The sequence below is a fragment of the Molossus molossus genome, unplaced genomic scaffold (genome assembly GCF_014108415.1).
Source record: "Molossus molossus isolate mMolMol1 unplaced genomic scaffold, mMolMol1.p scaffold_m16_p_10, whole genome shotgun sequence".
NCBI lineage: Eukaryota > Metazoa > Chordata > Mammalia > Chiroptera > Molossidae > Molossus > Molossus molossus.
Window position 1 is genome coordinate 99,564,636 of NW_023425345.1, and position 22,538 is coordinate 99,587,173.

General features: G+C 37.0%; 1 protein-coding gene across 3 annotated transcripts in view; it reads left to right on the forward strand.

Moving 5' to 3' along the window:
- The window catches only part of UBL3 (ubiquitin like 3), a 71,961-nt gene that overhangs the window by 33,095 nt on the left and 16,328 nt on the right, over nucleotides 1–22,538 (forward strand). The window contains exons 1-3 of one of the 3 annotated variants that reach the window (XM_036251912.1): nucleotides 1,326–1,399; nucleotides 2,020–2,132; nucleotides 19,566–19,674. In XM_036251912.1, the coding sequence (XP_036107805.1) occupies nucleotides 2,100–2,132; nucleotides 19,566–19,674 (142 nt within the window). In that variant the 5' untranslated portion in view covers nucleotides 1,326–1,399; nucleotides 2,020–2,099. Of the gene's footprint in view, nucleotides 1–1,325; nucleotides 1,400–1,841; nucleotides 2,133–19,565; nucleotides 19,675–22,538 lie in introns of those variants that run through there. The other 2 variants (XM_036251914.1, XM_036251915.1) reach the window with 2 other exon arrangements.

The following is a 22,538-nucleotide window of genomic DNA, read 5'->3' on the forward strand; positions in this document are numbered from 1 at the left end:
AATTTATAAATATATTAACTGTGTATTCCATGGCACTATAGTTGAAATGGCATTGGTTAAAGAAAAGAGACACTTAACAAACCATGTTCTCTTATATGACAGGTAGTCCCTAATGAAAAAGCTGAAAGAATCTGCAAATAACATTCAATGGAATGGCCTGACCAGTATTTATTAAAATTCAGATCAAGTCATGAGAGGGATTCAAGATTAAATCACTTACTGTTTTATCACCTAAAAGAATTGTAGCTCAAAAAGATAGGAAATAGATGAAAATATTCATATTCTATCAAGTTTGAGGTTCTTGTATAGATGTATGAAAAGACATTTACAACATCTTTTTAAAAATTTTATTACAGACCTTCATTTACACATCTTAAGGTTCAGATAAATACCAAGTCTAGTCAATGTTGTAACCACATGATTAAGGGTTAGAGATTTCTTTTCTTTGAGTAGGCAAAAAGTTAGGTAATATATATATACTAATAATAAACTTGAATCTCAGTGTCAGAGTTTCTACATATGGTCATCAGGTTGTCCCACACAAAATAAAAGCACCTTTCATATCAAGTTGATCTTTGATTATTTTGAAAGGTTTTAAAATTTTTATTACAATTGTTGACTACAAAGATGGGTGATTTGTATATACTTTTTGACAACTCTCTGGCAGAAGGTGTCCTGTTTGGAGGTGCATAAGTGATCATTTAGGTTTGAGGGAGGCTTCTGAGGGACCTGCCTCTTATAGAGTCATTGATATAACATCTGTGAAAAACAGGTTCAGTCTGACTGTTGAGGTTGCAAGCAAGAATTCATCCCTTTCTTACCATTGCCTCTCTGATCAGTGGCAGAGGGAAATTGACAGAAAATGAACAGATGGAAATGTCAAGAGATAATATTGCCCCAATAAATATAACGTACAAGACAACACTAAAAACTGGAGTCAAAAGTTAATTCAATGTATTTCTGGAGTGATTAAAAGTAATGGCAATATTTGCCCTTGCAGTTAACTTCCAAGACTTTTGTTTTTGTTGTTATTTTAAGCCAAACAACTCAGGTTTACTTATTTAGAAAACATATATTTTGGAGACAAGTGGGCCAGCCTAAATGCTTCAGCTTGTCCAGGGTCTCTGACCATATAGACTGACCTGGAAGTAAATTGTGTGTATACAAATGTAAGCAGTTCATGAAATAACAGTGATTGAGTAAAGTAATGAAACCCTTGGACTTCAGAAGAACCTTAAATTGTGAGATGAGTCATTTGAAGTGAAAGCATGATGTACTTTTAAAAATTTGGATGCTCTGCAGGCTAAACTACCTAAAACTTTTGAATGGTTCTAGGCAATTGAACGTAGAGGCTGGAAGACAGACCCTGGACCCAGTGTTGGTTGGAAACCCGACTCAGGTACTTCCTGGCTATTGGCCCTTGGACCAGTTATTTAGTCTCTACTATAGTTTCCTCTTCTGTAAACATGGGCATATTAATAGTAATTTTCCTGTCAGTTGCTCTGAGGATTAAATGAGTCAGTGTAAGTAAAATACCTGAAAGAGAATCTGGGTCTTTGTGATTATTAATAATTTTACTACTTTTCACTGCATATTAGGTACATTTTAGTCATGTTATTAGATGAAATAGATTTAGGAATTCCCTGGAAAACCGAATCTAGCCTTTTTCTGTAGAAATGTAATCCAGGTTACAAACAATGGATTTATAAATGTGAAGCATTGGGACATAAAAGCTTATAAATTAGAATTGGTTAGAGTCCAAAATATTTGGTATTTTCTAGGTTAAAACCATTAGTAGTAGAGTTTTTCCTGGAAGGCATTAAGTCCTGTGCACATTATGTATGTGATCAAAACCACTAACTCCATTCATGGGTGAATAGCATGAATATAGGAATGTGGAATGAATGTTTACAGTCTTACCACTTAGCAGTGCCAAGAAAAGACCATCTTGGCTCCAATAGACAATAATCATAACAGTAACTTTGGGTAGAATTCTGCCTTTGTTTTTCTGCGGTCCAGATGCGATTAGTTCTTCCCCACAACTGCTGCAAGAAAACATAATCAGATGCGTAGCCAATTTCCTGATCTCAGAAGCACATATGGAAGCTTGCCTGCTGATTTCTGTTGCTTTGGTAGGTCTTGAATATTCAAGCATTCACACAGTAGGTCCATGATAAGTGCCTGATAAACGTTTGTTGCATGGATGAGTTATAGTGCACAGGATTAACTAGAGCAAGATGCATGAGAGAAGGGGTACAGAAAGCCCAGGAAGACCAGTTAGTGGTTTACTGAACTAACAATAAAGCTCTAAACTAGGGTGTTGACAGATGAATATGGGCAGGGGGGAGAAGAGATGCAGAAGGAAAATTTTTAACTGCAGAAGGAAAAACATTAACAAAACCTGTTAACTGTAGCTGTGGAAAAATAGTTGTGATCAAAATACCATTTAAAATCATATCTACTAGCAGCCTGTCTTATTGAAGAATCCATGTTCTTATCTTCTTCTAACTCCTAGAATTATTATTATATTCTCTAAATTAAATTAACCTTTACCTGGCTGTTTAGTTTCCACCTAAAAAAAAAAATAACTAAGCTAGGCCAGAAAGGGTCAACATACATATAGGTATATGTGCATGTGCGTGTGTGTAGTGTTATTATACAGTCCCTCTTAGCATTGTTGAATTACTTTTGAAGAAACTGGGAAAAACGAATTTTATTATATTTCCTAAGAAAGCATTTTATATCCTAGTCATATTTTTTAAAACTTGAAGATAGAATAAGGACAGTATATTATGGATTGATAATTGTTCAAACATTAATGTCATGAATGTTCTGAAAATAAAAATCTAATTCTTTTAATGAGAGGTCCAGAAACTCATTTAGTATCTTTACCTGACTTTTATATCTGTTTTATAGTGTTATTCTGAGCTATTGTTATTAGCAATTTTTGAAATTCCTCACATATTCTTGCAGTTGTGTTTATAGACACGAATGTAGGCTATTTCACTGATTAAAAATGAGCACATTGGCCCTGACCTGTGTTGCTCAGTGGTTAGAGCATTGGCTCGCACACCAAAGGGGTCTTGGGTTCGATTCCTGGTCGATGGCACATACTTGGGTTTCAGGTTCAATCTGGCCCTGGTCAGAGTGCATGCAGGTGGCAACCAATCAATGTTTCTCTCTCTCCCTTTCTCTGCCCCTCCCCCCCTCCTTCTACCCTCTCTAAAAATCAATGCAAAAAATATCCTAGGGTGAGGATTAACAACAACAACAAAAAATTAACACATTGTTCAGCATATAGTCCAAATCAGAGGATTGTCACACATAAATCACCCGCATTAATTTATTTGGATTTCCAACTGTATTCTGGTTTCTTTATAACTTGAGACAATTTTTCTAAAAATATAATATGATGTGTTCTAACTCAGTGCCATGGTCCTTTAGTTCTTGAATTGTTTCTCTGATGACAGTGCATTCTGTTCTTTTCATGTCCTTGTTTTTAGATAATTGTCTAATATGCTCATAACAACCTTCCCCGTTTCTAAATATTTCTTCTTTTCCTGTTTGTTAGTCATTTACTTTTTCCAAGGAGTTCATCTGTTTTTCTGCTTAACTATTTCCTTTGTCAATTTTTTTTTTTTTAGTTTTAATTTGCTACTTTACTACTTTCTGTTTCTGTTTTTCTTTATTTCCTGTCTTTGAAGCCATCTGCTAACATTTGCTTTGCTTTCTCTATCGTAATACTAAATGTTTTTGTGATGCTGGACTTATATTCTGTAACTGCTTTTTATGAGCAGGGTTTTCTTGAAATGAATAGCACTCAGTGATTATATTGATTAACATTCTTAGCTTAGATAGTATGTGCTGCACAGTTGCAGGATTCTGTGCTATATTTTACTGGTGATTGTATTTAATGTTATATACTGATGCTGATGCATTTGTCACATTTACCCATCTAATTCTGCTTGTTGTGCAGAGCTCTGCCCCTGAATAATTTGTCATGCTAACCCTAAACTGATAAATTATTTATTTGGATTTAAAATTTTAATAAACAATAACTAATATAACACAATTACATTCAAGTAAGAATTCATGATTATCCCAGAGACATTAATTTATAAATGAGAACTTCAGTATTAAGAGCACATGAGGTCATGGCTATCTGGGACACCACTAAGGGACAGTATCACTAGTCACAGGTTGATGCAAATTGTCTGTGGAAGCTGAATAGAACTGTAGAACACAGGCAGCCTAAAACAATCGTTTTCTTTATAGTCAGACAGAATGTATTTTTCTTAAACAGGAGAGCTTGCTATCACTTTTGAATAATGAGTGGACTGACAAACATATTGTAAAGAGTAGGATGATTTTTTAAATATCTTTTTTTTTTTTTCTTCCTCAGGTCAGCTTAAATTTATTATCACTGTGGTCTGTTTCAGGGCCTGTATTCCATGGCAGTTGTGTGTGGAAAATAGTGTGTCATCACCCAACTCTGTATAGCAGTAAAACATGTTACAGTACATTTTTTCTTGGTAATTGTTGGTAGATTCACTTCCTGGTTATACTGAAAGTATCCTGTTACCTTTACATTATTGAAATAAATATTTTAGGAAATGTTGGCTATAGTCTGGAATATTCTGGTACATTATTCATTCATCTTCCAATCTATTAAATACCTACTAATTTTCAGGCATAGTTAACTATATAAGGTTAACTATATGAATTAATTTAAAATGTATATTTTTCCTCTTTTGAGCTAACAGCAGAATTTAATTGGGAAACAAAACACAGCCAGGCACCTCTTGTCCAAAATCATTCTGTAGCCACACATGCTGTTGATACGTTAGCAACTTCCGAAAGAAGAGAACTATTAAGGAGTCTTAAGATTGATTTTCCATCGTGGAGTGTGATTTAATTGCATAGTTAAAATACATACATAAAGTATCTTTTGCTTCAGTAAATGATATATGTGTAGGATGGCCTTATAAGTTATTGTCTAGATTGAGGTACTTTTGAGTATAAAAGAGGACCCTGTTCATGATAGTGAGAAAACAAATGTAAATCAGAATGGTCCCAGGCAAACATGGACACACACAGTCTCCCTGATCTCACCTGTGATTGGCTAGGAATTCTGAGGGACGGGTGAGCAGTGTAGGCCAGAGTGATCACATAGGCATCAAAGGAGGCCTTAGAACTTCAGTGAGAGGAGTCACTCTTGTGATTCTTGTCAGGATAGGATTTATAATGAATACATCAATTTGGCTGGAATAGAATTTGGGTAGGGAAACACTAGTAGTTGGATTGGACTGAGAAGTGTGGGCTATGAACTACAGAAGTTACTTAACCTTAGTGTCCAAGTTTGCCATCAACAACTTGGAGAAAGAGTACCTGTCTCATGAGGTTGTATGACAATTAACTGTGTACCTCATGGAAAATACTGTGTTTAACCTGTGGCACACTGACTAAATTCTAAACTGCTGAAAGTGTTGGCATTGTGCAGGATGGACTGGGAATGAGAGGCAGCAGAGAGAATTTTAAAGAATTTGGTAAGTGATGAAGGGGAGAGGAGGAAAGGTCAGAGTAAATGATGACTCCGAGTTTCCAAGCCTGAGTGACTGGGAAACCAAGAGAATTTAGCGGAAATTGTAAGTCAGGAGGGTTACTTGTTATTTAGTAAGATAAGTCCAAATTTAAACATACCGATTTTGAGGGGCGAGCAGGCTCCCTGGTTAGAAACAGCCAGCTGGAAGTTGGAAGAATAAAAGTGGTGCTCCATGGAGAATGTGTTTGGGAATGTTCCAGATAGGGAGCAGCTGAAGCCTGGGACGTGGACAGCTCTCTCAAGGACAGAGTGTTGGGGAAGGAGGAGAAGGGAACCTTGGAAGCCCACATTTGGAGTACAAAAGGAGAAATCAACTAAAAGAGAGGCTCAAAGAAGTAGATACAGTATTTCTCGGGGTATACTTTACCAAACACTAGATCTGTGGTGTAGTAACAGGAAATATAGGAAAGAAAATTGGTTCTGTGGTTAAATTCTACAACTCTATTAAAGTTAAATTAATTTTTCACTGCAACAATCTCTCGGTTTTTAATCTGTTAACATACATGGCAAATCTCCAAGAGGGGAATATATGAAGTAATGCTTTGCAGATTTATTCGATTGCTGGACCCCTTTCCCCCCAGAATACCTCATAGCGGCTAGTCTTCCAGAAACATGGAAACATCACGAGGAAATATTTTCAAGAGGGAAGGAATTCAATTTGTCAAGTGTTATGGAGAGACAAAGGAAGCTGAGAAATGAGAAGAAGCTGTTTGAATTTTTTATTAAGTGATCATATGTGACCTTTTAAGAATATGGTTCACGCCCTGGCCGGTTTGGCTCAGCGGTTAGAGCGTCGGCCTGCGGTCCGGAGAGACCCGGGTTCGGTTTCCGCTAAGGGCACGTACCTTGGTTTCAGTTTGTCCCCGGCCCTGATTGGATCGTGAGGGTGGCAGCCACTCGATGTGTCCCTTTCACGTCGATGTTTCTCTCTCTCTCTCTCTCCCTCTCTTTCCCTTCCACTCTTTATCTGAACAAAAAATGGAAAAATGTCCTCTGGTGAGGATAAAAAAAAAGAATATGGTTCAGTAGTGTGGCTTCAGTAGGCATTGGTGAATGGGGCATTCAGGATCAGAGCGAGTGAGGAGGCGATGGAGGCGGTGGTTTGCATCATTCCACCTCTGTTAATTCAAATATAAAGTGTGATTGATGGGAACGAATTGGTCATTACTGAATATGTATGTATCCTATGTATATTTTTATTATACATAATAAAATTGTTATATTTCTAAATAACATGGCCTTTTATTTAATGCTAATTAGATGATATCAGAGCTGTAACAGTCACCCAGGACAATCCCTCAGAGAACCATTAGTTTCTCTTTTATAGGGCAAAGGTACACATTAAAATTATTTTCTAATCGCAGCCTGTCTAAACTAATTTTTCATGTTGTTTTTTTTTTAAACCTTGTGGGGGAAGACAAGCGTTTATCAATTGTGTGGGGGTTTTTTTAGCCTCATCAGAGGACATTTTTCCATTTTTTGTTCAGATAGAGTGGGAGGGAGAGAGAGAGAAAAACATCAACGTGAAAGGGACACATCGAGTGGCTGCCTCCTGCACGACCCAACCGGGGCCAGTGACAAACTGAAACCGAGGTACGTGGCTGCCTCCCGCAGGAACCAAGCCCAGGTCTCTCTGGACCGCAGGCCAACTCCCTAACCACTGAGCCAAATCGGCCAGGGCCAGTCATGTATTTTTAAGGTGTCTATCTTATATGGATTTTATTCTCATATCAAGGACCATCTCTGGGTATAGCCTATCCTTTCATGCAGCAGTGATACAAATATTTAATTCACAGTTATGCTGTAAAGAGAAGAGTTACTTTGGCATCCTCTAATAGTCGACGTAAATACATAATTTTAATGATAGCTATTTCAACATTTTTATGATAAAATACTATGCCATAGGACTGATGACTCATTTTTTCATTACATTCTTAGGTTTACATCAACACACCATGCCCAACAACTTTAAAAATCAGTAAACAAACCTGAATTTTAGTGACTTGCTTGGGTCAGCCTCACTGCCTCTTGAGGTGGTTGGTTGAATGCTATTATCACAAATGATTTGTCATTATCACCATCATACCCCATCATTAGTTGGGCAAATCAGTAATGCTAACTATATAATGCTCTTTAAATATGTTATAATAAGATAAGTTTGGGGGGGGGATTTCATCAGAACACTTAACAATATATTTTTTCCAAGTTCCAAGTAAAACCAGTATACTGTAGAATTAGAGACTGGTTTGATTATTGTATTTTTTGTAGCATCTAGCCTAGCACCTTGTTTAACAAACGTTTGTGTGTTCAGTCTTTTGAAGTAGACCACTCCCAAACACTCTGGTAAAGGCTCCTCCCTGTTCCCCTTGGGGAGTCACAAATTCATTTTGGCAGATAGAAGATTCTGAGAAGTGTTGCAGTGAAGAAACGTCAGAATTAAAAAAAAAACAAAAAAACATTTTTTGGTTTTTAGATTGTAGTAAAATATACATAGTACTTATCATCTTAACCATTTTTAAATGTGCAGTTCATTGGCACCAAAGACATTCATAATCTTGCCCAACCATCACCACCATCTGTCTCTAGAACTTTCCTCTTGCAGAACTGACATTCCCCTTCCCCTTCCCCTCAGCTCCTGGCAGACACCTCGATTTACTTTTCTTAATGTGGCATTTCCAGACTTATTTTATAGTAAGTAAGGTCTCTTTTTCTCTTAACATTTACTTATATTCCCTAGAAGTTCCATCACTCAGAGAAAAATGCAGAATTACTTTTTAGTTAGTTATCTAGCAGATTAAGGAATGTTTTTCTCAAAAATTTCATGACTCCTAACAGAAAAACAAGCCCTTCTGAAATGTCTATTTGAATAAGATAATGAATTCAATATTTAGAAAGATCTAAGGGGAGATTGAGAGGGTATTTTGGGGAGACCTTGAGGTGTGCTAGGGAAACCCCTGATGTAGGAGAGAGAAAATCTGGGTTTGTGTTTTACTTTGTCACTACCTAGCGTCTCAGGGCCTTTTCCCTTTGTGGTCCCCACCTGCCTGTGAACGGGACGGCTTGCATGCAGGTTGAATGACTGAGGACTATTAAAGGCATGGAATTCTAGGTAGTGCTGAGAATTTGATAGTAGCATAGAAGAAGTAGGAGAGAGAGAAATCTGAGAGTTGACACCCGCAGCAAAAGGGCAAACACTTAGCTCAGAGTATGGCAGAAGCCTCAAATAATGGCAAATCCAAGACAAATAAAAGAAGTATAAACATCTGAAAGATTCATCCTGTGTCCTACCTGGATTTATCGGAGTAGCTAGGTGATTAGAGAGAAGAGAAAGTACTATATGGTAGGTACTGAAATCTGATGTGAGCTAGAACTACTCAAATGAGATAATATATGTAAGCAAAACTTCTGGTACATAGTTGATATTCAGTAAATATTAGTTTTCTTCCCCATGGTTCCAGGCTCTTAGCCAAAAAACTCACACCATTATATTTCCACTAACAGGAGAAAAGAGAATTGTCGTCTTTCTGAAATACATGCAAATGTATCATGAATATAGAAAAGCTGCTCTCCCCTTTCCCCAGTGTCCTCTTATTGCTTTGCCTTTGCCATGTTCCTTTCTCCTATCTATACTTGAATGTCGTAGGTGCTTGGTTGACAGAAATAATTGTACTGGATTTTTGTTCTTAATTGAGTGAGTCATAAGACCTAGAAATCCTACTCAAAACAAAAGTTTCGCTAGATACAAATCTAGTGCCCCAGAGAGAGTGCTTTGATTTCATTTGAATTTTCTATTTAGTTGGTAGTATGTATAGGAAATTAGACTGCTACTATTGAGAATTGAAATCTGGTTAAAGCAACTAGTTTATACCCTATGTGCAAGTTTTAAAGGGATATCCTATAGTCAGGTTTTAAAGTGATACAGAAGGTCCGGCCGGTGTGGCTCAACGGTTGAGCGTTAACCCGTGTACCAAGAGGTCACCAGTTTGATTCCCAGTCAGGACACGTGCCCAGGTTGTGGGCCCAATTCCCAGTGAGGGCATGCAGGAGGCGGCCAGTCCATATTCTCTCTCATCGATGTTTCTGTTTTTCCCTCTCACTTCCTCTCTTTCTAAAATTATAAAGGAAAAAAATGTTTTAAATAAAAAATAAAGTGATACAAAAGCTAATTTAATTTCAGAACCATTGTTTTTCCTCAGTTCACAGGATTTGGAACTTGGGAAAAATACATTGTTAAGTCTTCTAATGGAATTTTTTCCCCAAACTTATTTTAAAGTAAATGTACATTATAATATATTTAAAGAACATTATATAGTTAGTATTATTGATTTGCCCAGCTGATGATACGGGGTATGATGGAGATAATGACAGATCGTTTGTGATAATACTATTAGGCACTTACTGTGTGTGTCAGGCACTAATGTGTAAGTTTTGAGCTACGTTATTTGATTCTGAATTGTACTTACAAGAACCCAGGGTTTTCTTTGTTTATTCATTGATGAGGAAAAAAAAATCAATCTACTTAGAAAGCAAGTAGGATAATTGACTGTTATTTGTTATTTTTGTTTTTTTTTGGTACGTGCCCCTAGCGGGAACAGAACCCGGGACTCTCTGGTCCACAGGCCGATGCTCCCAACAGCTGAGCCAAACCAGCCAGGGTAACTGTTATTAATTCATTTTTATAGCTTAGCTGTAGCTTCTTCATGTTCAAATTAATGAATAAATAGTTGGCAGTTCATCCCATTCAAAAAGCAGTGATACAGCTTTGGAATATAGTGCTTCACCTATATATTAAAATGAGTTAAATGTTCTGGAAGCTTGCATTTCTAGTAAAATGAGATGTAAAAGTTTTACTCTGGTTCCCTCTTTACCTATCTTTCTGGATAGGTAAGTGTTTTCTACAATTAAAAGTAAGGAATCCCACTGAGTTCTTACCTATAGAGATTTAATATTTCAGATATAAATTAGGATTGACAGCATGCTGAGTGCTAAAAAGAATGTAGAAAAAGATTTCATAGTTTTATTTCATTCAGCAAATCTCAGCGCACCTTAGTTTATGACTCCTTACTACAAGTGAATTCATAGACAAGAATCCAAGTGTGTTTTCTTAAAGGTTTAAAATCTGTTGTCATGGATACCTTAAAATAACTTCTTCATAAATAGGACTACTCCCTTCCAGTGTGGATAGGGATGCTTTCTTGGCTTCCCTAATTTTATTTTTAAATTCTTTTTCTGTGTTTAAAAATAAATTTAGTTTCACTATTTCATCCAAGATGATTAGGCTCAGAGGATTTATTGATTCCATCCCCTCTCAAACATGTATCAGTCGGAATGTGTGTGGATTGGGGTGGGGAGTATAGGGCATCGAGCCTTCCAAACAGAAGGAAGAACCTGTGTAAAGGACATGAGAAACAGAAGGAAGGTACTAGTGCCTGGAGCACAGCGAGGGCAAGAGTGGTGGAGGTGGTGGTGAATCACAATGGAGACGATGGGGAGGAATGTGTGGGGGCCACCTGGTTCACTTTAACAGAGTGCTGAGCAGCAGATACTGATTGTGTTATTAGCACATGTGAGTTCAAATCTCACTTAGCTTCCCTACCTCTTCAAGTCTCTAAACTCATTCCCACAATTGTAAAATCGTAGTAATACCTGCTTCAGAGCCTGGCTCGAAGGAGTAGTAACCAAGTGCACTACCTGCAGTACAGTCAGCCATACAACAAGTGGCAGGCTGTTGTTAGCATTTTACTTCTTTACCCATTGTACCACACATACCCCACTCTGGATTCTCGGGCTCACAGGCTTTCCTTCCTGTTACTTTTAAAATTCATTCGGCAATTTCAGGGTTCTCTGTTCTGTTCCACTGGTCTATATGCCTGTTCTTGTGCCAGGCTGTTTGATTACAGTAGCTTTGTGGTATAACCTGGTATCCCACCTACTTTGTTCTTCTTTTTCAAGATTCCTGTGGCTATTTGGGGTCTTTTTTTGGTTCCATATGAACTTTTGAAGTATTTGTTCTAGTTCTGTGAACTATGTCATTGGTATTTTGATGGGAATTGCATTGAATGGATAGATTGCTTTGGGTAATATGGACATTTTAATGATGTTAATTTTTCCAATCCAAGAACGAGGTATGTGCTTCCACTTTTTTTATCTTCCTCTATTTCTTTTTTCAATGTCCTGTAGTTTTCTGCAAATAGGTCCTTTACTTCTTTGGTTAAGTTTATTCCTAGGTATCTTAATTTTTTTGCCATGATGGTAAATGGGATTGTTTTTTTTAGTTTCTCTTTCTGTGAGTTCATCATTGGTATATAAGAATATCGTTGATTTCTTGACGTTAATATTGTATCCTGCCACTGTGCCAAATTCATTTATTAAGTCTAGTAGATTTTTGATGGAGTCTTTAGGGTCACATTATGCTCAATTAATATTTGACAAAGGTGGCAAGAGTATACAATGGAGTAAAGACAGCCTCTTTAATAAATGGTGTTGGGAAAATTGGACAGCTTCATGCAAAAAAAAGAAACTAGACATTCAACTTACACCATACACAAGAATAAACTCAAAATGGATAAAAGACTTAAATGTGACTCGTGAATCCATAAAAATCCAAGAAGAAAATGTAGGCAACAAAATTTCAGACATCATACACAGCAGAATTTTCACTGATACATCACCTAAGGCAACAGAAACAAAGGAAAAAATGAACATGTGAGACTACATCAAACTAAAAAGCTTTGCCCTGGCCAGTTTGGCTCAATGGTTGAGCATAGGCCTGCGGACCACAGAGTTCTGGGTTTGGTTCCCGCTAGGGGCACGTACCACAAAAAACAAACAAACAAACGAACAAAAAACCTAAAAAGCTTCTGCACAGCAAAAGAAACAACCATCAAAATGGAAAGGGAACTCACTGTATGGCAGAGCATAATCGCCAGTGATACATCAGATAAGGGGTTAATTTCCAATATATATAGAGTGCTTATACAACTCAACAAAAGGAAGACAAAGAACCCAATTAAAAAATAGGCAGAGGAACTAAATAGACACCTCTCCAAACAGGACATACAAATGGCTAAGAGACATATGAAGAAATGCTCAACATCATTAATCATCAGAGAGATGCAAATTAAAACAACAATGAGGTATCACCTCACACCTGTCAGAATGGCCGCCATCAACAAATCATCAAACAACAAGTGTTGGCAAGGGTGTAGAGAAAAGGGGACTCTAGTACACTGCTGGTGGGAATGCAGACTGGTGCAGCCACTATGGAAAACACTATGGTGTTACCTCAAAAAATTAAAAATTGAATTGCCATTTGACCCAGTGATCCCACTTCTAGGAATATACCCTAAGAAACCTGAAACACCAATCAGAAAGAATATATGTACCCCCATGTTCATAGCAGCACTATTTACAATTGCTAAGATCTGGAAACAGCCCAAGTGTCCATCAGTAGACGAATGGATAAAAAAGCTGTGGTACGCCCTGGCCAGTTTGGCTCAGCGGTTAGAGCGTTGGTCTGCGGTCCGGAGAGACCCGGGTTCGGTTCCCGCTAAGGGCACGTACCTCGGTTGCAGTTTGTCCCCGACCCTGGTTGGTCGTGCGGGTGGCAGCCACTCGATGTGTCCCTTCACATCGATGTTTCTCACTCTCTCTCCCTTCCTTTCTCTCCCTCCCACTCTATCTGTACAAAAAATGGAAAAATATCCTCAGGTGAGGATAAAAAAAAAAAAAAAAAAAAAGCTGTGGTACATATACACAATGCACTATGCAGCTATATGAAAGAAAGATCTCTTATCCTTTGAGACGACATGGAAGGACCTGGAAAGTATTATCCTTAGCAAAGCAAAGAAAAAGACAAATATCACATGATCTCACTTATTTGTGGAATATAATGAACATAACACTCTGAGGAACAGGGTAGACCCAGAGACGTGGAAGTGGGGTACAGACTGATGACCCTCAGAAGAGGGTGGGGGGAGGGAAGAGATAAATCACAGAACTTATGCATGTACGCATAACCAATGGACATGGACAACAAAGCTGGGGACAGGGTTGGGGGGATGGGGAGGAGGGTATCAATGGGGAAAAAAGGAGAAACATCTGTAACAAAAATAAATTAATAAAAATAAAATTCATTCGGCAAATACTTAATGGGCACTTAAAATTTTATATCCTAGCTATCCCTCTTTGCCGTAATTTTATTTGTATGTCTTTCTCATAGTTTTAAGGTTATTAAATCCTCAAGCACCAAACAGGGTTTGCTTCAGAAAATGTTTGAATAAATGGATGCCTAAAAGATAGTTTATGAAACATGATTACCATATTTTAGCACTGCATTTTTTTTTGATCATTTGTTTTAAATCGGTCCTGTGTTAAAAAAAAAAAAAACATTTCTTGACTCCCTCATTCTATTATTCTTCTTTAACAAAAATTCAGAATAAGCCATTTATAAATTCATAACTCTAGAAAAATAGAAAATATGCTTATCTATTTTTAAATTTACACATTGCCTCTAAATAAGTCACTGATAAGTTTATATCTTTTTTCAAGATTAAGTAGTTATTTTAATTCAATATATATATTTTTTATCCTCACCCAAGGACATTTTTTTTTTTTATATTTTGCTCAGATAGAGTGGGAGGGAGGGAGAGAGAGAGCGAAATATCAATGCGAAAGGGACACATTGAGTGGTCGCCATCCATACGACCCAATCAGGGCCGGGGACAAACTGCAACCGAGGTACGTGCCCTTAGTGGGAACCGAACCCGGGTCTCTCCAGACCACAGGCCAACGCTCTAACCACTGAGCCAAACCAGCCAGGGCTAATTCATTATTATTATTTTATTATTATTATTATTTTTTAATCCTCATCCGAGGACATTTTTCCATTTTTTGTACAGACAGAGTGGGAGGGAGAGAGAGGAAGAGAGAGAGAGGGAAACATCGACGTGAAAGGGACACATCGAGTGGCTGCCACCCGCACGACCAACCAGGGCCGGGGACAAACTGCAACCGAGGTACATGCCCTTAGCGGGAACCGAACCCGGGTCTCTCCGGACCGCAGGCGGACGCTCTAACCGCTGAGCCAAACCGGCCAGGGCTAATTCATTATTTTTAAAAGAACTATTTATTGCCCTGGCCAGTTTGGCTCAGTAGTTAGAGCGTCAGCCTGCGGACCAGTAAGTCGCAGGTTCCATTCTGGTCGGGGGCACGTACCTCGGTTGCCATTTGTCCCCAGCCCTGGCTGGGGTCATGCAGGAGGCGGCCACTCGATGTGTCCCTTTTACGTTGATGTTTCTCCCTCTCTCTCTCGTTCTCCTTCCCACTCTATCTGAACAAAAATAGAAAAATGTCCTCGGGTGAGGATAAAAGAATAAATAAAAAAAAATTAAAAAGAGCTATTTATCTTCAAATGCAAATAAGACAAGTAAATAAAGACAGGCATATAGTACCATATAAACTTTTAGCAAGTTGAATGCTTGCTTTAAAAAAAAAAAATCTGTTTATTTTGAGGTAATTATAGATTCACATGCCTTTGTAGGAAGGAAATAGTAGAGAAAAATTTCATATACCCTTACCCAGTTTTCCCTAACTTCTTACATAACTGTGGTATAATATCCCAACAGTAAATTGGCACTGATAAAATCCACAGACTTTATTCATATTTCTCTTGTTTTCATGCACAGATTTGTGTCTGTGTGCATTTAGTTCTATGCAGTTTTATCACATGTGCAGATTCATGTGCCTACTCATCACAGTAAGACACAGGACAGTTCCAGCACAAGGATGGCCTTTAGCAAAAAGGGTTTGAATTGACACTATGAAGGCAAAGGTGCTTCCCCAGAATGTGAGGTAGAGTACCCCATTACTCATGTTATTTAGAGAGAGACTCTCAGAGAAATTGGGATTTCCTTTTCTGATCTACATGTTGATCTCTTGGTAGAAAATAGTCATATTTCTTTTAGAGGATATGGTCCATCACCATAATTGTCTGTTTTACATCAAAAGACCATTCCAGTTAAGTCCATCTTTCATTCCCTCTTTCTCCTTTCTTTTTCTTTTTATCCTGACCAATTGGAAACAAATTGCTGTTGAATTAAGTTCTAGATGAGATTTCTCCAAATTGACATAATCAATTTGACTGAAAACGATCATTGTTGTTCTGCCTCACTAATAGTCATTTTTTTGTTTGTTTGTTTTGCCTCAAAGGTAATTATAAAATATATAATTCATTTGAATGATCTAAATGCTATCCTTTGGGAATTTTATTACGTAATAGGAGCGCCATCTCACATCAGGTCATCCAGAGTCTTGATAAAAGTTTTATATTTAGACAAGTATGTATGTAGTATGGCATATTTTAAGCTGTGAATAGGAGTCTTGTTTCTAACTCATTGGTGATATGTTGAGAATCCCACTACCTCACAAGCAGAGGTTCTTTTAAGGTATTTTATAGATTGACTTAGCTTGGCTTCAAAGAAGTATAAAGGTCTTTATTATTAATAAATATTTAAATAATTGGTACATAATCTTTTAAAGGAAACTAGCTCACAGTTGAAACTATATCTACATCTCTATATCACTACCAAGAGGTTACTGTTATCCATTCCCATTCTACATAATGCACTGGCAGTTTGATAAAATGCCCAGAATGCTGAAGTCTGGATTTGAATCTTAGTGCTGATCTTTCCAGTTCACATTTCCACTTGCATCTTGAAACTAAAGAAACTGAAATATTAGTTAGTCAACAAATATTGGTTGAACAACTACTATGTTCCAGGCAATGTGTTACTTCACTCATCAACTTAATTTTGTGGGTTTATTGCTGTTACTTTAAATTTTGGACATAAGCTTATTTCCTAAAGCAGTCTTTATCTGGTATTATCAGTTTTTAGGTAATTTTGACTGTAAGATTTGGTCATTTCTTAGACTTATGTATTTACGGGCTTACTCTTGCATTGTCATAGTTCCCTTTTTCCCCGTCACAGGGGCAATCAGGTTTCCTCTAAGTATATTTTAAATTTTCACCCTGCTTTCTGTTCTCGTTCTGTAGCCCAGAGCCATTTTCAAACTGCCACAAGTTACAAACTCAAATGTTTTCTGGGGCCCTGCAGGTATATGAAGCAGACCAGTGTAATTAAGTAGGGATTGTTAGGGTCTGTGTCAAATTAAAATGTTCATGCCCACCTGTAAACATTTTTTGATATGTTTTTATTGATTTTTTGAGAGAGAGAGAGATAGAAACATCAATGTGAGAGAGAAACATAGATCAGCTACCTCCTGCACGCCTCTTACTAGGGATCGAGCCAGAAACCTGGGCGTGTACCCTGACTGGGAATCGAACCGGGACCTCTCAGACCATGGGCTCAGTTAGAGCCCTGAAGTTTCCAATATTCTGAACATTTAGATAAACAAATTCTTGAGACCATTGATTTTCAAATATGAAAGTGAAATATCAGTTTATTGGTGGCAGTGATGTGTACCTCTTTTAAAATAGGAAATACTGCCCCTGGCCAGTTTGGCTCAGCGGTTAGAGCATCGGCCTGCGGTCCAGAGAGACCCGGGTTCAGTTTCCGCTAAGGGCACGTACCTCAGTTGCAGTTTGTCCCCGGCCCTGGTTGGGTCGTGTGGGTGGCAACCACTCCACGTGTCCCCTTCACGTCGATGTTTCTCTCTCTCTCTCTCACCCTCCCACTCTATCTGAACAAAATATCGAAAAATGTCCTCGGGTGAGGATTAAAAAAAAAAACAAACAAAAAGTAGGAAATACTGAGAACTTGGCAGTATGAACCCAAACCTGGTTAGTGTTACATATTGATGGGGTGATGTATATGCGTTTTGTTTTGTTCATTATATTGTAGACATCTTTCTATGTCAAATCATATAGATCTGTATATATTTCATGTCATTTAACAACTTTGACAATTTCCATTGTAAGGAATGTATGGTCATTTATTTTCCATTTCCATATTGATGGATATGAGAAAATCTAAAATATTCTTTGATGTCACAAATGCAGATTCTAAGGATTAAGTAATTTGTCTTCGTTATTTTTAAATATAATTTGAATAAAAGCCAAAAAGAAATTTATTGTAAACTTAAAAGTTTATTCAAAGAAATAATAGGTTTATATCATTTACATAACTTTAGGAAGCTTGAATTTAGTTATATTTCTTTCTGGTTAAACAAACATATTTGGCTGAATCATTTTGAGAGTCATAATTTCTTGGGCATTAATGACTAAAGGGCCCTTATACAGTAGTTTGAAGCCTTTAGAAGATTCCATTTAAGTTCAGAGCATAATATATGTGTATCAGTATTTACACATAAAGAGACAGCCATGAACAGTGATGTATCTGTTAGAACTCAAGTTCACATCATATTGATGTTGGGCTCCTTGCTTTAAGAATTACTCATTACTTGTTTATTATAGGAAATAAATAACATGGTGATTTCTTACAATTTAATCATTTTGGCAAACCACTACTTGAATTTAGTTTAAGTGGAATTTACAGAGTTTCTGGATCATGTCACTTGTTTATAGCAGGGTGATTTCATCAGTTTGCTTCCTGTGTTAAGCTCTTTTGTCTAATTTCATTCTAGTTAGGAAAGGCAGAAAGAAATTCTTACTGGACATATATAAAGAACTTTTCACCTGGAATATAGACTTCTTTTTTTAACTTTTAAAATTTTTTAAGTGAATAGAATGTATATTAAAATACATTTTCTAATACAGAATGCAGTTCTACTTCATCTGATATGGAATCCAGTCACATCCCATTGAATGTAGAATTGTTTGTATGTAGCCTTTTTCTAGATGAGATATTTTATAGCTTTCAACACATTTTCAAAGTGGTGAGGCGCTGGCGAGGTGGTGGTTGGGCCCAGGGCCCGGGTCTCGATGGTGCAGCAGCAGGCACCATCTCCTCACTGCGCCTTTGCCATCCCACTGACTTCCTGTATTTTTTAATAAGAAAAAAGATATTGGTAACTGAAGATGAGAGCTGGGGTAACCTGGGACCTGGCACAGTTCAAACTGGCACAATGACATTCTCTGTTCTTTATATATAGAGTCTGGGCTAGTCCCAGGACTCTGGACCAGACCCACTTTTAAGTCTTCTTTTCTCTCTTAACAGAGGGCCAGAAGTGCAGAGAACCGTGCTTGTATTTCTGTAACTTATAGGGAAATGAATGGATGTTGTGGCTTTTAAAAAATAATATCAAGTTAATTATGGATAAAGATAAGAATTAAAAAGTTAAGAATGGCATATAAGCAAATATGTATGTAGTGAGAAATGTAAATCTAGTGGATCTCAAAAAATTTAATTATATTATTCACCATAGGTTTTTCACTGAGAATCTGTGTTCTTTGTCATACATAGCTCCTCCCTCTCCCAAGAAAATATACCCTCTTGCATTTGGGACTAAGTAACTATTATCATTGATTCTTCTATTAACCATAATAAAGTTCTTTAAAATTATAGTTCCTACTTAGTTTGTTTAGGTTTGAATAATTATATAGGATAAAAAGTTTTATATAATTTATTGTTTTCTCTTTATTTTTTCTAAACAGTGGATTATCAACTACATTTTTTTTCCTCCGCTTAGTGATGTGCAGCCTCATCACTTTTGTTTTTCAATGGAAAATATGCATTCTGTAGTAATAGTGATAACCTGTAAAAGTCCAACTCTGGACATTGTTGGAGTAAATTTAAAAGCATGATGATTTTTGGTTTTCCTTTGTTCATTTATTGTGGCAAATATACTCCCCCTCATATATTCAATATTAGAAATGAAATTATATATCAAATTCCCATTCTCTAGAAAAAATTTTGCAACGCTTAAATAAAAATGAGAAAATAGTATTAGTAATAACTTAGAATGTGATTAAAATGAAAAACTGAGTCACTGTTTTCTTTAAAATTTCAAGGTTTATATTAAAAGCATCATTGTCTTCTTTCAGATCAATTTGCGCCTCATCTTGGTAAGCGGGAAGACAAAAGAGTTCCTGTTTTCTCCAAACGATTCTGCTTCTGACATTGCAAAGCACGTGTATGACAATTGGCCCATGGGTGAGTGGTGGTTTACCTCTTGAGAATGAATAACGTTAATTCTCCATGCCTTTACCTTATGTCACACACATTTTGTAAAATTTTAAATATATAAGATATAAAAGAACATACAATTAATTGAGGTTATAAGGCTCAAAGTTAAAGGGGACCACTGCATGACCTTCCTTGTGTTGTTCTTCAGCTGCCTCACTGCAAAATGGCGAAGGAGCCACTATGCCTAGTCCCTGTTTTGGACATAGAGCTGCTTGATATAAATGAAAATTATTTTTAAAAGTAAAACACAATGCAGCTTTTATATCAGTAAACTATACTGACACACAAAGGAAAGGGAAAGAAAAACTACCTTTAACAAATTATAATACGTTCTCTTTGATCTATTCTATACATAGCCCATTTAAAATTGAGTTTGACACAAAGTTAGTTTCTAATTTATGTAACTTCATGTGTTCTCTGAACTACTACTACAAGGTCAAGAAGGTATAATATCCATTTGTGCTTTGCATCCATGATACCAAAATTGAGGTGTCATTCCTTCCTTTCTCTGGTTCTTTTCTGTGTTATAAGACTCCATCTTGCCGTCCTAAAGTGAGTCTTTAGTTTATGTTCACCCTTTGAACTTTCCTCATGTCCTCTTGACCTTTTATGGCACATACCATAATGATATGACTGTTTCAGCTGATTTCACTTAATTTTACTAGCCAAAGCAGTTTGGACTTTTAAAGGACAAGACTTGTTTCAACAAAGAGAACACAGTGTATACAAAATAAATCAATTAAATTAGCCTTAAATAATATATGGAACTCTTTTAGAAGAAGAGAATTCTTATAGATTCCCTAGTGCTGACTTAAATTATTTTTATCACAATGTTTATTTCTAAAGGAACATCAACCCAGTTAAAATTTTTTATCCTTATTAACTCATGTACAGCCATAAAACTAAAACAGGTTCACAAGGAAAATGCAAACATAACTCTAAAACCAGTAATGTTCAAATTAACAACATTAATGTGTCCGATGATCTATTTTTACTAAAACCAACTTAACGGCTTGAGTCATAAATATGGTACTATTGAGTTGGCATGAGTGTGTTCTTGCTTGCTTGCTGTATGAAGACCCAGTTACCACAAAACCTTCATTCACACAGTGGGCCAAATGTCAGTCAGCCTTTACTCAGCAACAATGAATTGTTTATGTATTCAGCCAACCTCTGTTCTTTCCTTGTTAGCCTCTTGACAATTAAAGAAGTCCTGCTTGGTGCCAGTTCAATCATAAACTTAAACAAACACATGGCCATTAAAATCTCAAGGCTGTACTTGGTTATAAAGTGATTATTTTAATTATCTAGATAATCTCTTCCAGATTATCATTAAAATGAAAACACAATTTAAAAATTATTGAACAGGACTTTCAGACCCTAAGAACATGTTTTTTTGAATTCATAGATCTGAGTTTAAGAAATACTGATTGAGCCCTGGCCGGTTTGGCTCAGCAGTTGGAGCATTGGCCTGCGGACCAGAGTCCTGGGTTTGGTTCCCTCTAGGGACACATACCAAAAAAAAAAAAGAAACACTGATTGAGACAAACACTTTCAAATAACTAGATCTTTCTTCCCATTGGTAACCAAGGGTCTAGTCAATGTTAGACCCGACTTAGGGAGCTCCTGAAGCTAAAGGTAGGAAGGAATTTCAGAAAAGCTGAAGTGAGCCAAGCGTGGGGCTCGTAGAATATTGGAATTTCTCTTCACAGCCAGGCAGGAGACAGAGCTATCAGTATGAAAAGCATTTTTTAAATTCTTACCAAGGACATTTTTGCAATTATCTTCAGATAGAGTAGGGGGGATAGAGAGAGGAAGAGAGAGAGAGAAACATCAACATGAGAGAGACATATCGAGTGGCTGCCACTCACACGACCCAACCGGGGCCAGGGACAAACTGCAACCGAGGTACGTGCCCCTAGTGGGAACTGAACCTGGGACTCTCTGGTCCGTGGGCCGACAATTCAACCCCTGAGCCAATCCACAAATTCCTGTCTAATAATGATGTTTTACTAAGTATGACATAACATTACTTTTGTTTGGATGGAAAGGAGGATGTAGATAGCTTTTGACATCTATGGATATTATAGAAAATATTACACAAGAAAAAAAATGGGTAATCCCTCTCAATTATTAATGGTAAACAAAGGTAAGATCCAGGTGCAGGTCTTGCCATAAATAGTTCTCCAAATGAATGAACCATCTACCAGCATTGGAAATTGATTGGAAATACTATGGTATTTATTTCCACAAAAAAATGTTTTTAAAGATTGTTTTTATTATTATTATTACTGATTTTTAGAGACAGGGAGAGAGAGAGAAACATCTTTGTGAGCGCTAAATATCTATCGGCTGCCTCCTGCATGCTCCTTACCCAGGATTAAGGCCAAAACCCTGGCATGTGCCCTGACTGGGACTCGAACCAGCAACCACTCAGTGCACAGGACAATGCTCCAACCTACTGAGCCACACCAGCCAGGGCAAAAAAGTTTTTGAACCTAGTCTTTCTTCAGTTTGCTATTTGTGCTCAGCAATTTTAGAAAATGCTGGTAATAAAAATAAAGTTTTATATAAAATATTTAAGTTAGAAAACCTATTTCTACATTGTATCACAATGTACCAAAGGTCAGAAAATGTAAATATTTATTGGTACTAATAATAAAAGTGTAGTAAATATTAAATCAGTCAAACAAAATACTTTGGACAATATATTTTTGGAAGGAACTGGATTTTCTTGTTTAATCTTACACAGTTTAGTGGAATATTGCTAATAGTTGGAATAGTGGCACACACAGCTGTTACTGTGTCAGAAGGCCAAAATATAATTCACT